At 41.1% G+C, this 17004-nt stretch overlaps 2 protein-coding genes across 5 annotated transcripts in view; one reads left to right on the forward strand and one right to left on the reverse strand.

Annotated features, from left to right (window-relative positions):
* The window catches only part of LOC102738310 (microcephalin), a 208266-nt gene that overhangs the window by 70967 nt on the left and 120295 nt on the right, over positions 1–17004 (reverse strand). The window lies entirely within an intron of this gene.
* The window catches only part of ANGPT2 (angiopoietin 2), a 54886-nt gene continuing 39323 nt past the window's right edge, over positions 1442–17004 (forward strand). The window contains exon 1 of one of the 2 annotated variants that reach the window (XM_006741169.3): positions 1442–2188. In XM_006741169.3, the coding sequence (XP_006741232.2) occupies positions 1904–2188 (285 nt within the window). In that variant the 5' untranslated portion in view covers positions 1442–1903. The remainder of the gene's footprint in view (positions 2189–17004) is intronic. The other variant, XM_006741170.3, reaches the window with a different exon arrangement.

Here is a 17004-nt window from a genome sequence, read left to right on the forward strand (position 1 = left end):
GGACATTAAGTAACAAGATCTGGGGGTGAGTCTGATGACAATGTAGTGCTGAGTGCAAGCGACAGCTTGAGACACTGTACCAAATCAACTACAGTTTCTACTGATGAAAAAGCCACAGACATTGACCACTGTTGCTTATGACCTATATCCATAGTTAAAGAGGCTATATTTCAGTTACAGTTTCGTGAAGAATGAAGACATATTTTATGCTGAGGTTCATGGATGCCTTGAATGGAGCTCAGGTTAAGAACCCCGGCTCTAGAAGTAACCTGGGAGCCAGTCCATGCACAGGAGGGATGTTTTTAAAGGTCTAATTAGGTCTCTTGAAAACACAGGTTTCAGGAAAACAGAATTCACTACACAAATTCCATGAGCACCCAAGAATTAAAATCATAATTCTAGAATGCTCTGCAAGCTGCTCGTGCATGATTTAGACTGACTCTGACTTTCATGGGTAGAGTGGTCTGACAAGTCAGGGGGCAGATATGCTTCTACTGACCGGGAAGAACAGAGCCTGTGCACTGAGATACAAACAGACCGTGGCTAAGATTCCAAGGCTTTTCCCCTTGCACACTCTGGCTGGTTAGCACACTGTTAATCCCTAAAGTATTAAGTTTTAGTTATTAAAGGAAGTCACCCAGGGGACTGACAGAGCCATAGAGTTGAAATAGATAAATCTTGGGAGTTAATGCAACCCCGGAATTTTACAGATAAGGACAGTCGAGCTCAATGAAGAAAGAGAGGTGATGTGCCTGAGTGCAACACAGAGTGGGGCTGATTTAACTGATACTGGAAAAAAAAAATTACAAAATGATGGGATTTGAGCAAATCCTGACCTGAAACAGAAAAAGTTTGTGTTCCTCCCTCACCATCCTCTTAAATTCTGATTTCTCTGTGTATTGTAATTTGACGGACCATTAATCTGTCCAGTATATTTTACTTTGAATATTGAAGTGGATATTTTGTGTAAAAGATGAAGTGTTGGAGCTCAGAAACTTGTTTTCCCAACACAATTTAATAAAGTGCAATCTTCCTCTCTGACCCTTTTATAAGTGAAAATTTTGTGTATGTAGCTAATAGTTCAAAAATCAAGAAATACCCATGAAAACTATTTTCCCTATGAAAAGGCAGAGAGTTTACAAGAGCAAGACTTCTTCTTCCTCTTTGTTTGTAATAACAAAAATAAACCAAAATCCTGACATATTTGTAGTATTTTTATTCCTAAAGGAAAAAACAGGAACTTTCATTGTACTTTAAAGTTATTACCCCAGATATTTTACCAGCTAAGCAATGTGAGATCAGTCTCAGACATGAGAGACCCGCTGCTCTCTCGAGGAAATGCTCAATTAGGGTGGTGCCTCTGAAACACTCAGGGGTCCTGTAACTGATCGGTTTTTCCCAGAGGGTTTCTGCAGCATATAGCCCTGGTTGAACAGCACACATCATGCTCGGATTTTTCCTGTTGCCTGGCTAGTGACCCCCCTACAGGAAGATAACAGACACGCCAGGAGGGCGGAGCAGCTTGCTACACATGTCTGGCTGCTCTTATCAACTTATCATATAAGGAAAGGAAAGTGATTGATTCGGATCCTGACACCGCAGAATCTGGAGGAAGAGAAACAAAGCAGCATTAGCGCCGGTCTGTAAAGTGAATACAGCCCTCAGGAGTGAGCAGGGTTATTCTTTCTACTGCCATCTGACAGTTCACTGCAGGACCGACCCACCGGAGGGAAGACAGCATTAACAATCAAGTTCCTGCTGGAAAGGGAGGGAAGAGACTCCCACTGATGGTCCTTAAACCATGGCCGCAGAACCCCGCATCTGAGAAGGCAGCTTAGGACCGGGATTCCCATGTGCCTTCGAGTTTGCTAAGCTGCTGGTTTATTACCAAAAGAAAGAAAGAATGTGGCAGATTGTTTTCTTTACTTTGAGCTGTGATCTTGTCCTAGCCGCAGCCTATAACAACTTTCGGAGAAGCATGGACAGCATCGGGAGAAGGCAGTATCAGGTTCAGCACGGAGCCTGCAGCTACACTTTCCTCCTCCCAGAGACAGACAACTGTCGCTCTTCTAGCTCCTACGTGCCCAACGCCGTGCAGAGGGACGCACCACTAGATTACGATGACTCGGTGCAGAGGCTACAAGTGCTGGAGAACATCATGGAAAACAACACTCAGTGGCTAATGAAGGTAGGAAAAAAAAATCATTTTTACTTGGTGAACAGTTGAAGCTAATAAGATCAGCTTGGTTTTAACAGCCAAAGGCAATGAGCACAGGAGATAGTTAGATGGTGGCTAATACCTTCGAATGAATTATCATTTCTTTTATTCTATCCCAGGGTGTAAATTAGTCCAGGGTGGGAAGTGAAAAGGATTATTTGAGAAGAATGCCAGAATCCACAGAGAAAGAGATCTCCGAGTTCGGAATCTTTATTTAATAAAGTAGAGAAAGTGCACTTCTCTGCAAAACGTGTAGGCTGTGTTGTTTGTGTAAGTGGTTTAAACTCAGTAACACCCCGTTACCAGGGATGTTATAAACTGGTTGCAGGCAAGTGGGGTCGGGGGAAGCTGTAAGCAACAGCGGTGCCGGAGCCAGGAGCCAGGAAAAACGTGACAATCATGCTAATTACTGAGACATAACGGATGGAGTAAAGTGCTTTACCAATTTCCTGAATTTATTTACTAAAATAGACTGCGACTCTTGGTAAATGGAAGGAAATTTAATAAAGCAGACTTTACGTTTCTCAGAACCTGAGGGCTTTACCCTGAAGGGTTTGTCATTTTGTAAATGGGGTAAGTTTTGCAAGGGTCTGAGGGTCTGTCCGGCACCCAGCCCCTTAGCTGCAGCCGCAGGCTGTGAAGGTCACCCACGTGGGACGGGTGCGCAGGGCATTTGCTGCAGCTGGTCATGTTCGCAGGGCTATCATGATACACAGTTTCACAGACATTTCAGTGGGGGTTTAACCCAAACAGGATATTGAAAGCTCAGTTTTTCTTTCACAAGTGATCATTTTCCTCATGTACATGTGGGGGCTATTTCTACAAAACCCAGTCTCCCTGAAATTTTTCTTGACATGGACTATGTATATATATTCTAAAGGAGGCTTAAATTGTGGCAATAGACTAATCATTAAATATTATAATGACAGTACATTATGGTGCTTACACAGTACAGAAGGTAATTCACTTCATTCAAGACCTTGCCCCAGAAAGAATTCTCAGCCTTTCATTTCCCCATAAACTTTGTTAGGATACTTTATCTTAATCTTAGAATAGATCGTGGCTCCAAATCTGTGTTTCTCATTAGCTGTCCTCTTCAGAGAGGAAGGACCAAGTTACGACTGGCGTCTAAGCCGGAATGAATGAGCGCCCTCAGCACTGCGTTCGCTGAGACCAGAGTAGCTGCCGCAATGCAGACACAGAAAACAACAAACGCCCACCAGGAAGGCCTGCTGTGTAATACTCAGCTCATTACTAATTATCTTTGAAGGCACTAGCCCTTCTGGGCAAATTTTCCCCCAGGTTTTCCTCTTTTCCAAAGAAGGTCCCCGGGGTGTGCACTTTTAAAATCTTCAATAATTCATACATGTACATAAAAAGAAGCTGTTCATTCACAGATGGAGTTTTATAAAAAGTACACAGCAACACAGGTTCAAACACTTGGAAGACAAAATACGTGGAAGACAAACTGCATCCTAAATGCCTGCTCACTCTGACATCCTATTTAATTTTAAATTGTCATGCTTACGCTGAACCACGTCCCTACATCCACAGTGCGGTTATGCCAGGGCTAATAGCCACGGCGAGAGATGAAAGATACATCGTACATAGTAAACATCCTAATCTGCCCGACTGGTACATCCTCTCTTAAAATAAACAGTCAAGAAACCTGGAGGAATGTTTTGCCAAATGCAAGATTGTTAAATTGTATTTGCTTAATGAAGCCCACAGTTAGTATACCTGAAAAACTCCATGGTCAAGGCTCATATTTCTTTCTTAGATAAACAACCCCCTTCTCTTGGACCTTTGAGATGCTGTTTAAAGAAGGAAAGGGACAAGAAATTCTACATGAAGAGACTAACATTTTTTCCTTTCCCGGTTCAATTAGTCAATATTTGAACAGTGGTACAATGGCATTTCTAGATTCTTTCTTTAACTATCCGCTAAATTATCACCAACAATGATGTCATGTTTATCTTTTCATCGGCTCAGCACCTGTTCACCTGGCCTATCTGGGTGATGTGCACCTGAGAGTCTGTGTTCACTCACTCTGTTCACAGGCTTCTCGTTTGGGAATGAAAGCAAAAAAAAAGCAAATATGAAACCTGTTTAAAGTGGTTAAATGTAACCTCTCTGCTTGTTTTTTATTGCTGTGTTTTGTCACCTGTGATAATAAACACTGCTTTTCTCATAAGAGAGAAAATAATATATAATGGGATGATAGATAAGCCACAGGATTAAAGGTTCAACACCACAATCTAACACATATTGCTAGACTATCCCAGAGAGAAAAAGCACAATTCCGTGTTTTTCATTGTTTCTCATAGTTCCTTTTCTTTTTTTTTTTTTAATGGTTTCATATTTCCTTTCTTCCCCTGATCAACACTAAAAATTAGAGGGGTCTGTGGGGGGTGGCAGGGTGGGAAACCTTTAAGATTTTAAGAAAACTTGTTAAGAAGGAAAATAAGACCAAGTTTCTGGTTAATTTCACGGCAGATGACTAGCAGTCCATCTCCTGAGTGGCTAGCATCCCCTAAGGAGCTTGGACTAAGAAAGCTGTTTTACACATCATCAAAAGATGCCACACTGCCCCTTTAATCTGCCAGGCAAAGGAAGTGTCAGACTTCTGAATGAGTGCAGAGTAATATGAATGGAACAATATAGGGAGGGCTCACTTTCTGCTCAGTGGTTAAACAAGGATAAGATAAATGCATGACAGTTTACCAAATACACCACGATGACCTAAAAAAAACATTCTAAGTCACATTCCCTTGCTAATCCTGCAACTATTCTAAACCTCTGCCCCAGTGATATTAAACTCACTTTATAAAAACTGACAAATAACTTAGAAAAGTGGATTTTATCTTGCCTGGAGACCAAATGTATTTTTTTTTCCGATAAGAGGAAATAAGGAAAGGAAATAAACAATTATTTCACACTGATGAATACCTCAAATTTATAAACAACTGCAAAGCCTATTGTGCTTTAAAACAGAATGTTTTGAAAAATAAAGCTAATGCCTATTAAACTGATGTAAACATTTCCTCTTTTTTTTTTTTTGATGAAAGAAGTACAGGGTAGGCACTATAAACCTGAATCTAGATTTTTTTCTTTCTCTAAAACTAATAATAATATATCCTTTTAATAAGGTAGGAAGAACTACTCTTCTTCAATGCATAGGGGACAATACACTTTTGCTGCTAAAAACAAAATTGCTGTCAATGGGAAAAACCGATGGTGAGAGGTTCAGGTGCACGGAGACCACCGGCCCCTCCCCCATCCCTGCGTGGTGAGGGCGGGGGGAGGGGGAGAGGGAGTGTGTGTGTATTTTATCATGTGTGGCTGCAAAACACTCCTTAGCTGTATATTCAAACAAACAAATAAACCAGAGCTTGGTTCACTAAAGGAAATCAAAAAAAAAAATCCTACCATATCCATAGCCAATGGCCCTGCTGCAGGACTGGAGCAGAACCACTGCTTCTGTGCTGTATCTGTGTATCTTGAATCATGAAATATGTGCTCAGGATTAGCAGCAAATTTTGTGCATTCAGACAAGCCGCTATTTCAGATGGCAGGGAAATGATTGCTATTGTTATTTAATTATATACTCACATCATTATAAGAAGGAATGAAGAGATGATTAAAGTTTCACTACGGGAAAGGAAGGACAACATATTTAAGTTTGGAAAATGCAGGTATAATATAATGTTTACTATGTATCATGTAAGATACATAGTACAATGTGTGCTTACTATGTATATTATATAAAACATACTAAATATTTAGTATACATAGTATATGTTGTTTATATAATATTTGCTTTCCATGGTCAAGTAGTCTCTGCTTATTAAACGAGGCTTCTGGCATGCTGAACGATGTAGGCACCACACTATGGGGAGATGATTATTTGCTTGCAGAGTCTAGAACTAGGAAATGGAGCTGTACACAACTTCTATAATATCTTACTTCCTGTTTAGACACTAGGTAATCCATAAAGTCTCCAAACTAAAATTTGAAAAATGGTTTATTTTCATCAATGTAGTTCTTTACAGTTTACAAACAGGTTGTGATCCAAAAGTTTATCTGTAAACAAGTGGCTGTAAACCAGGAATATGAAAGGGATAATGACCTTGTCAATGGTGATCCTATGCTCAGGCTGGCCCAGAGTGCTGGTTTTAATCTATAACTGAAATCTTGTGTATTTATAATTGAAAAACAACAGTTTCAATCAACCCTACCACCATATGGATAACTTACAAAAAAAAGCAAAAATGTTATGAAAGTTAACATATGGGCAATGAATAAACAAGTCAAACCATTAAAACAGTAGAAACTAGGAAGTAAAATTCTCCCTCTCCCTAATCTTCAGCTTTCAGATGAGCACTTAAGAGAGTTACAGTAGCTCTTTACTGTAACAAATTTAATATGAAAACGTATGAATTTCCTTCTTCTTAAAATCTGTGCGGTGGCATTATACCACTGTGACATGATCAGAACCCTTGTCTGGACCATGAATGATGTGGAAAGAGGTTGACAGGTTTTATTTAGGGGAAAAAGCAAAATTTGGAAGACTGAGGCAAAGGAGATGAAGTAAAGGAGTGTGTGTGACATGTGTGCATGAGAGAGAGAGACAGAGATAGAGACAGAGGCAGAGAGAGACAGAGAGAGACAGAGACAGAGATAGAGACAGAGGCAGAGAGAGACAGAGATAGACAGAGACAGAGAGAGACAGAGGCAGAGAGAGACAGAGATAGACAGAGACAGAGAGATAGAGACAGAGGCAGAGAGAGACAGAGATAGAGAGACAGAGACAGAGAGGGAGAGACAGAGGCGAGGGGGAGAGACACTACCCACAAGGGCTCAATCAAGGTAAGGAAAAGGGGCAGTATTACTGCATGACTGTTTGGACAGAAGGAAGGTAGTTAATATTGCCCCATATTCTGGCCACCAAATGACACCATGGCCTGCACAGAACTGTGGATTTCCTGAATTGAGACCTAGAGGGTACATGCAATGAATCATGGACATGTATAGATTTTCCAAATCAGGTGCTCATAATTTGCAGAACATCTGTATTATTTAATGACAATGACAACTCTGCAAACTATTATCTCTCTTACAATATACATATATATATATGCTTCTTACATACATCTATACCTACAAAATTTATTTTTTATTAAACATAAAATAAGTTATATATATATGTATCTATATATTCTTTTCACTACATCCTTCTTTGACTTGAATGAACCTGACAATAAGATTTTTCTCCTAAATTATTCTAGAATTCTTCTGATAGAAAGAGAGCTACTCAACTTCCCAGTCACACTTTCCTCACGAAAGTAGTATTAGTAATACAGTCATTGGGTGTTGCTACCAGGTAGCGCTGAATCACTTTAAAGCACTTTCCACACCTTAGCCCATCATTTTGTCCCAAGACTATCTCTAGAACACAAGCATGGGAGATATAATCCTATCTATTTTTAATCAGTTACAAACATGGGTCAAGATAACATCAATGTGCTTTGCAGTTTGGAAGTCTTGTATGGATTACCTAGAGAGGAAAACAAACACGGAAAGGCACGTACATCTCCCCCTTTGACAAAAAACAGAATTTTCCACGGGGCTGAAAAAACTACAGCAAACTGTTGGGAGAAGTGTGAATGAACATAAATATAGTGTTATTTCTTAGTCCGCTCTACCCCCTCCTACTCCTTTTGGGCAGGAGCCATTAAAGTTCATTTATTTGTTCAACAAATATTTATTGAAAGCCTCCGTGTGTCCGGGCGGCACTCTAGCACTCGGAATAAAACAGTGAGGCGAAGTCAATGACCAAGGGTCTGGCCCTGGTGGGGCCTTGCTACGTTATAGACGGCACTGCGGGCAGGACGTGTGTCCCTAGGTAGGAAGCGCCACACAAAATAAGTGAGTGACAAGAGAAAGACCTGGTAAAGGAGATCCAGAGTGGGGGAGAGCAGGGGTGGAGCAGGGCCGTGTTACCAGTTTGGTCACTGCACTGAAACCTCTTTCAGAAAAGAAAAATCAATGCAAACTCCTTCTGAATGGTCATTTTTCCTTGTCACCAAAGGGATACATGCTCATTATAAAAAACAGAGCATACAAAGGATGCACAGAAGATACATACTATGCATAATTCCATCATTCTGAAATGACCATCCTCAATATTTAGTGCATATAGATGCATATATGTAGGATTATTTTAAAATATGCTGTATATATTGTAATATTATATACACTTATACCTACCTGACAGCTTGTATTTTTCTTACTAAAAATAAAAAAGAGGGGCGCCTGGGTGGCTCACGTTGTTAAGTGCCTGCCTTTGGCTCCGGTCATGATCCCAGGGTCCTGGGATCGAGCCCCGCATCGGGATCCCTGCTCGGCGGGGGGCCTGCTTCTCCCTCTCCCACTCCCCCTGCCTGTGTTCCCTCTCTCGCTGTGCCTCTCTCTGTCAAATAAGTAAATAAAATCTTTAAAAAAAAATTTAAAAAAATAAAGTAGGTCTGAGAGGTTAAGAAACTTGGTTGACATCCCAAGTCTGCAATAAGTAAGTGCCACCAGCTAGGAGTCCCGCCTCAGACAAGCGCAGGGCAGGCGTTCCTGGGCAGACCTTCGCACCCGAATGCCAGAGCACATCAGCAGGCTTAGCACATGATGGCTAGGGAGCGGACAGCCTCGTTACCCAATGTTTACAGGAAAGATGTGCCATCGTTTCTATATGAGAATGGTGCCAAACCTGCTAAGAAGAAAAAAATAAAAAGCAATTGGGAATATCTTGGGTATAAAGTAATTACTCAAAATTCTACTTTGTGTTTCAGAAGAGTAAAAACAAATTCTGTGATAGCCAAGGGGAGGTACATGTGCACATCCTCACACCCTGTACATACAGTAACAACCCTTTTCTGGATGTTGCCTGAGGGCGACATCCTGAATTTCACTAACACTTGGAAGGTCAGACAAAATTCAGTCCCAGGAAAGTAATGTGTGACCTGCTCTGCCCTCTAATTCGATTTTAAAATCATCCAGCATTCTATAGATAGGTATCACCAAAAATACCTTGACGTCAGCATGGTATTAATGTTTAAAATGAGAAATGATCAGTGATCTGATGTAATCAAAATGGTAAAAAAAAAATTTTTTTTTCACAGATAGTGTTTTAGAATAAAAGTTTTCTACATTTACTGGGGTTAAAATGACTGTTTTTCATATGCTTTGGCAATAAAGGGATGAACTCTGCTCCACCACCTGAACTCTGAGTCAGGTATGCTAGCTGTCTGCAAATTAATATTTTAATTAGATATTTCCCCATGAAATCACCTTTCTTTCTTATCCTCATCTTGGCACGCACCAGCTGATGAAAGATGTGAAACCTATTAAAATCCCCTGAGGAGTGGGCCTAATCCTTTTAACCATCATAGCTCCTTCAGCCAGATACAAGCATTATCTTTGCCATTCAACTAGAACCTAATTAAAACCTCCATGGGACCAGCCCCAGGGGGTGTCTGGGACGGTAATTACTTTGCTCCAAAATCAGCCTCAGTCCTCCCTTTGAGCAACTTTTCAGAGCCTATGAATTGCTTTTGAAATCTTGACATTAACCTGACAACACTACAAAGCATTCGCATCCAATATTTAATATTTAAAAAACCAACAAATCAAGCCAACTAAGTATACACGTTAAGAATATAACCTGATATTTATTAATATGTCACGTTCCATTTTTCTGTGGACAATGGTGATTTTTAAGGGAAGAGATGTCAAGATACATAGGTCTTAGAAAATACATTATTTTATCATGTTGACACAGTTTCTTTGAGAATGCATCATTTTATATGTGAATATTCGTTTTTTTTTTTTTTTTTTTTTTAGGTAGAGAATATCTAAGTCTTAAAAGGAGGCAAGCATTCAGCCTCCCTATTTCTCAATGTTGTCAACATTCCGTGTAGGTCATATTAATACTTGTTCACATATTAGCTGTGTTCTCCATGTGAGGTTGACTTAATGCGCTGATTAACCTGGTGACAGAACCTACCATCTGCATCGTCTGTCTTAAGTACTCACTATTCCAGGCTGGACACTGGCATCCTCATTACGATTGTTCCAGCAAATGCCAGCAATGAAGGGTAAACCTGAACTGTGCAGTAGCTTCTGTATATGCCACTAATTCACACTTGGTTCTAGGCTCAAGATGCTCCACCCTGGAAGTTTCTACTTTGGCAGCCAAAAGCACATCTTGGTAGTTAGGTTCAAAGCGAAAAGGAAAAAAAAAAAAAAAATAGTGTGGTGAAGTTGTCTCATTTCATGAATCCCCAACAAGGAGGCCATACTCTTCGGTATAACCTTATGAATTGTGTGGGACTCTGTGAAAGACAGTGAGTCTGACAGTTTTTCTGTTCCAAGACGTGGAAGAGGGACATGGGACCCACTATTCCCCTTGTCTGAGGAACCTCTGAGGAACAAGGAAGAGATGAAAAAACTGAGCCCACTTTAGGGGTTTCATTTCTGGCCTAAGCCAGCCCCAGAAATTCAACCAACCTAGAACAAAGGGAATGACATGTTCATGTTCTCCTGAATTTGGAATAAAGGCATTTTACGTGGGGGCATCTGGGCGGCTCGGTTGGTTAAGCATTTGCCTTGGGCTCCGGGTCATGATCCCAGTCCCGCATCAGGCTCCCTGCTCAGCGGGGAGCCTGCTTCTTCCTCTATCCACCCCCTCCCCAGCTCATGCTCTATCACAAAAATAAAAATAAATAAAATCTTTTTTTATAAAAGGCATTTTATACCAAAAGAAGACATATCTTGGGCACAACTATTCAGATTCAAAGAAATCTAAATATAAAATAAATCATGTTTACATGTGAAGTCAATATATTATTGATAGATAAGCATACCTTTGAAGTTACTTTCCTGGGTTTTGATGTCTGCATGTTTATTTTTTATTTTTTTTAAAGATTTTATTTATTTATTAGAGAGAGAGAGAAAGAGAGAACACGAGTGGGGTGAGGGGCAGAGGGAGAAGCAGGCTCTCTGCTGAGCCGGGAGCCAGATGCGGGACTCGATCCCAGGACTCAATCCTAGGACTCAGTCCTGGGACTCTGGGATCATGACCTGAGCTGAAGACGTAACTGACTGAGCCACCCAGGCGCCCCTGGTGTCTTCATGTTTAGTTTACTATATAACCCATGCAATCTGAAGCTACAGAATACCAGTTTTTTGTTGTTATTTCATTTGTTTCTCTGTATATGTAGTAAACAACTTTAAAGACTTATTTTTTAAGAGCAGTTTTAGGTTCGCAGCAAAATTGAGCAGAAGCTACAGAGATTTCCCATATGCCCACTACACCCACATACATGCATAGCTTCCCCCCATTATCAGTGACCCCCACCAAGTGCTCCATTTGTTACAACTGATGAGCTTACATAACACACCATCATCGCCCGGAGTCCACAGTTTACATCAGAGTTTACTCTTGGTGGTGTGCACCAGTAGGTTTGGACAAATGTATCCACTATTACAGTGCCGTGCGGAGTATTTTCACTGCCCTAAAAACCCTCTGTGCTCCAACTATTCATCCTCCCCTTCCTCCAAACCTCTGCCAACCACTGATCTTTTCACTGTCTCCACAGTTTTGTCTTTTCTAGAACGTCATATAGTTGGAATCATGCAGTATGTAGCCTTTTCACTTAGGAAGTGACCTTTTTCTTTTCTTTTTTTTTTTTTAGCATGATTAACTACGTTTGTTTAGTGACCCCTTGCCTTATTTAACTAAGTTAACTGGCTAAAACCCCCACTGTGCACCTTCAGAAACATAAGGCAACAGCAGGGACTTTAAGGGATTATGTGTTTCAAATAGGGTAATGAATGCAAAATTGAGTTGGAAACTGTAAGAAGCTACACTATTGCAGGTATTATAATTATAATTAATTTTAATAACAATACCAGAAACACAGTTAACAAGATCTGCACTCTCTCTCACATTCAAGATTATAAATTCACTCATTCTCATCAGGTTAAATGATCTGACCTCATACCTTTGAGTTGTACACCTCAAAGCGCATCTTCACTGTAAAATAATGAATTTCCTTTCAACACGGAAAAGGACCATTGCCAAGTGCATATGTAAAGTGTCTATACCATACGGCTGGGAGCCTCTCTAGAAACACCCTGCTCTGAAATTGTCCACGACCTCTTCTCCTATACCACCCTGCTTATGCGGCTCCATCATGCTCACGAATAAAGCTATGGGGCCCGTTAAAACAGTCAAACGTTATTGTTAAGTGTATTTTTTATCACTTCAGCTTCCAATAAGTTATAAGCAATGCTGCCCTTCTGAGCGGGCATTCTGGAGTTAACTCGTCAACCCACATGTCCGGGTAAAAAAGATTCAAAATTCCTAAGAGGTATCATTCCTCTGGGCTCCTGTAAGTATTTTCTCTGCCATTAGATTTGTGGAATCAACAGATACTATCAACTCTTGGTTGTCTGCTGGATAATTATAAACATTAGTCTGAAGATAATCGGAATATTCCTTTGAGTTTTATTAACTACAATCTAGTCTTTGGAATCTTGGAAAATTATTACATACAGATGTAGCTTAAAACTTCCCTAAGCAAACTGGTCTTCTTAATGAGAAATTCTGGTGCAAAAATGCTGCTAGAGAGAGGATATTTTGCTGAATAACATAATCAAATTCTGACCACAAGCTAATTATCTATGCTTAACCTTTGGTGCATGTATGTGAAATTCCTTATTATTTTTAGTTACTAAGATACGGATTGTTAAATTCACTAAAACATTTTTAAAACTCATCCAGATTTAAACTTACTAAAGTGTTACTAACAGGAATTCCCAACCAGAATTGGTTTTAACCTAACTATAACAGTAAAATGCTCTTAAAAGCACTGATGGCCGGGATAATTGGGTTATAAGTTAAAGAATCAAGATTAATCAGAACACCATTCCCTCAAATAACCATTGGTCATTTTGTGATCTGTGATTAATTGTCCATATTTTCAACTATGGTCCCCTTCTGGGTTACAACACAGTAAATCCATATGCGCTTTTTCCACTAATTGGGCAATGTTTAATACATATAACCTATGCATTACTACATGACTAGCCTGCCCCAAGCCAGGAAGGTTTTACAGCAACACACAGAGTTAACGTATAGAATGCTCCTTTCCTTTACCCATCATCACCCTGAAATGCCATTACCATTCAAGTCAGTGGTCTCTGAATGAGAAAGAAGAAATAGTGAAAATATCTGTTGAATAAACAATTCTCTCTTAGAGCTGGAATCCTTTCTCTCTCCATTTCAGTTTTAAGGGATTCAAAATCCTAAGCTGGCAACTCAGGTCACGCACAACAGCCATGCAGATAAGCTAGCACCACTCACCTCTTCAAAAACAAGGGGGCTGCTGGCTCATTACCATGATGCCAGCATCTTTCACTTGTTTGTTTAAAAAAGTCTACAGAGTTCTTGCAAAAACGTTCATGCAACAGCAGTCAGTACAGGTCAAAACAGAGAAAGGCACTTTCCCCCTTTGGTGGCGCTGTGTAGTCATTGCTGTACAATGAGAGGGGGCAGCGATCGTCATCATGACCGCAGCTGGAACGCGTCACAGGTATGACGGAGTGACAGCCCGCGGAAGGTAGATACTCTCTTCCCCCTTTACAGAAAAAACTCAAGCTCAGAGCGCTATCAGATGGTAACAGTGGGCAAAACCACAGCCAAGTTTCTTTATTTCAGAGCTCCTTATAATAACACACATTTTCGAAAGATTTAAATGGAAGTCCACGCATCTTCTTGTGTGGGTTGGGAGAGCTGGTAGGCTTTGTGGTGTTCGCCCGACACCTGCCATTCTGACACGACATAGGACGGTCACACGCAGAGCGTGCCCACACCGCAAGGAAGAACAAATACGGGGAAGACGGGAAACAGTGAGAAGACCAATCTGGGTGGATCTTCTTGCTGCCATCTTACTGCTGGAGATGTGCTGAGATGGGAAGTGACTTGCTGGGCTCCAGAGATACCAGGCTGCCAGCAGACCCAGTACATCTTCTTTCAAAGCCCTTTAATCAACGGCAGTGTCCCACCTCCTCCCAAGCTTTGCTTTCTCACTCTCAGGGCTGGAACCTACACTCATATGAATGGTAAAATCTACATGACTTAAACATTCATACGACACTGTGTAAGCACACACGGTAGCTGCCACCCTTTGGCATCAACAGACACACATGCATCGTAACAGCAAGATGGCAGTCAGCGAAGTTTGGAGACAAACGGCACATACTTGGCTGTTTTCAGACAAAGGAAGGGATTCGTGAATAAGCAAGGGCAGGTGCTAAAGTCAAAAGGTAACTCTTCTATAGGCAGCCCTGTAGGAATAAGGGATGGGCCAAGCCTTAAAGAGCAGGAACTTATTCCATGCACACATACACACCGCTCCCCAACACGCGGATGGACAAGGTCAGCCCTTGCCTTCACATTTATTCATTTATGCAGCTGCATGAGACATGCCTCAGATTGCACTGAGCCACAGTCTGGAAGCAGATGCTCCTCCTATCCACCTACCGTCAAAGGTCAGTATTAGTCCAGCACTCAGTCAAAACGTCTACGCTATTCACTCACTCCATCTCATGATGGAGGCACTGTCCCACCACACATTGGCACAAGTAGGGTGAGTCCGGACAAAAGATACGAGACTGTATTTACATAACTTCTAGTATAGCATATTGTCATAACTGTTCTATTTTATTATCAGTTGTTCTGAATATCTTACTGTGCCTAATTTAGCAGTTAAACTTTATCATAAGTATGTATGTATAAGACAAAACATAGAATATATAGCGTTTGGTACTGTCTCTGGTTTCAAGCTTCCACTGGGGGTTTGGGACTGTGCCCCGCACAGAGAAGGTGTACTACTCTCTCTCTTCCTCCCAAGGCTAACCACCATTCTGCCCTCTGTCACTACAGGTTAATTTTGCTAAGTTTTAAATTTCATATTCTTTTTTGGCTCGTTTTATTACTTTTCTTTCTTTTTTTTTTTTTTAAAGATTTATTTATTTATTTGAGAGAGAGAGAATGAGAGAGAGCACATGAGAGGGGGGAGGGTGAGAGGGAGAAGCAGACTCCCCGCCGAGCAGGGAGCCCGATGCGGGACTTGATCCCGGGACTCCAGGATCATGACCTGAGCCGAAGGCAGTTGCTCAACCAACTGAGCCACCCAGGCGCCCCTGTTTTATTACTTTTCTGATTCATCCATGTTGTTGTATTAAAATTTGCCCTTTTCCATTACTGTGTAGTGTTTCATTGTATGAGTATGACACAATTTATGTACCCATTGTACTGTTATAGATAGATATTTGGGTTCTTTTATGAAAGTCAACACTTCTTAATTGGACACACCCATGTACTATTTTTCTTGTACTGTTATCTTTGGAATCTATACAATTGGACTGACTTAAAGCTGTCTTGAATGATTTCCAAGACTAATCTGCCCTCAAATGAAATCTACTCTGCAGAAAATATGTTGAGGGGTGGTCTTTTCCTCCATGTGTAATTCCATAACCTCCATTATCGGAGGTTAACAAGAAGATAGGGTGGGGATTAAAAAAAAAAAAAGGGGGCCTGTCAAGTACCCATCCATGACTTTCTCTGGCCTTTCCAATCTTCACCTCTTCCCTGACACCTTATTTTCCAGCCTCATCAGACAGAGATGGCTCCACACTTGACAATTTTCCAGATTAGAGCTTGCGTCTGGGAGCAGCACGGTTTTCCTTCTGTTTTCAAGTCTTTCTATAATAGCATTATGCTTCAATTTGTATGAATTACGGTCATCCTTATGAAAATCCATAAGGTGCACTTTCTGTGCCATAGCTCAGCTCCTTTATTAGTGAGGGCTGGCCTGAGCTTGCTTCTTGGGCAGTTATGGGACTACTGAGATGCATAGCACAAGGGCCATGAAAAACCAAGAGCTGCTTTTCTGATGTGGGACAGAGTAAAGCTCCTGGCCACTGGGGATAAGGGTTAGGATGAGGATGCACATCCCAGCTTTGAGTTCATCACTGTGATTTTCAGTAAATTTCCTAAGCTGGCATGAACTTTTCCCCCGAAGTCATCCATGCTCCAGGGGACTAGTGGTGCAAGGGATGAGGTCTACATATACCTGGAAAATGCCAGGATGCAGGACCAACATTTTGGATGAATCCTTTACTTAAGTTCTAACTCTGACCTCCTTAGGCCAAAGTACTCCCAAAGTCACTCCAGAAGAGGGCCAAGATTCCACTGGAACCAACTGCTCATAATTTGAATCCCACAGAGCAGCCAAAACTCCAGTGTAGGTCCTTCTGCTGAGGGGATTCAACAAAGATGCTAAGCCACAAAGTTTAAGCTGGCATTTAGACCACTTTAAATTTGAAACCAGATTTCTACATCTGAGGGAAACTTTCAAGAATTCACTACCACTGATAAAATTAAACTGGCTTATAGGAGTCAAGACCAAATCATAGCAGCAACCACAGTGATTTCTGGTTAAAAAATGAGGGTGAGATGACTCATACTTTGATTGAAACAAACAAACCCTAACAATCAGAAAACCTCTGCTACTGCTCCTTTCTTCCTGCGTGCCCCCCACCCTCACTCCCACTTCCTGTGTGTCCCCTCACCCTCATTCCCACTTCCCGTGTGTCCCCTCACCCTCATTCCCACTTCCCGTATGTCCTCTCACCCTCATTCCCACTTCCCGTGTGTCCCCTCACCC

Source organism: Leptonychotes weddellii, chromosome 2 (assembly GCF_054177405.1).
Source record: "Leptonychotes weddellii isolate Sample4059 chromosome 2, ASM5417740v2, whole genome shotgun sequence".
NCBI classification, from domain to species: domain Eukaryota; kingdom Metazoa; phylum Chordata; class Mammalia; order Carnivora; family Phocidae; genus Leptonychotes; species Leptonychotes weddellii.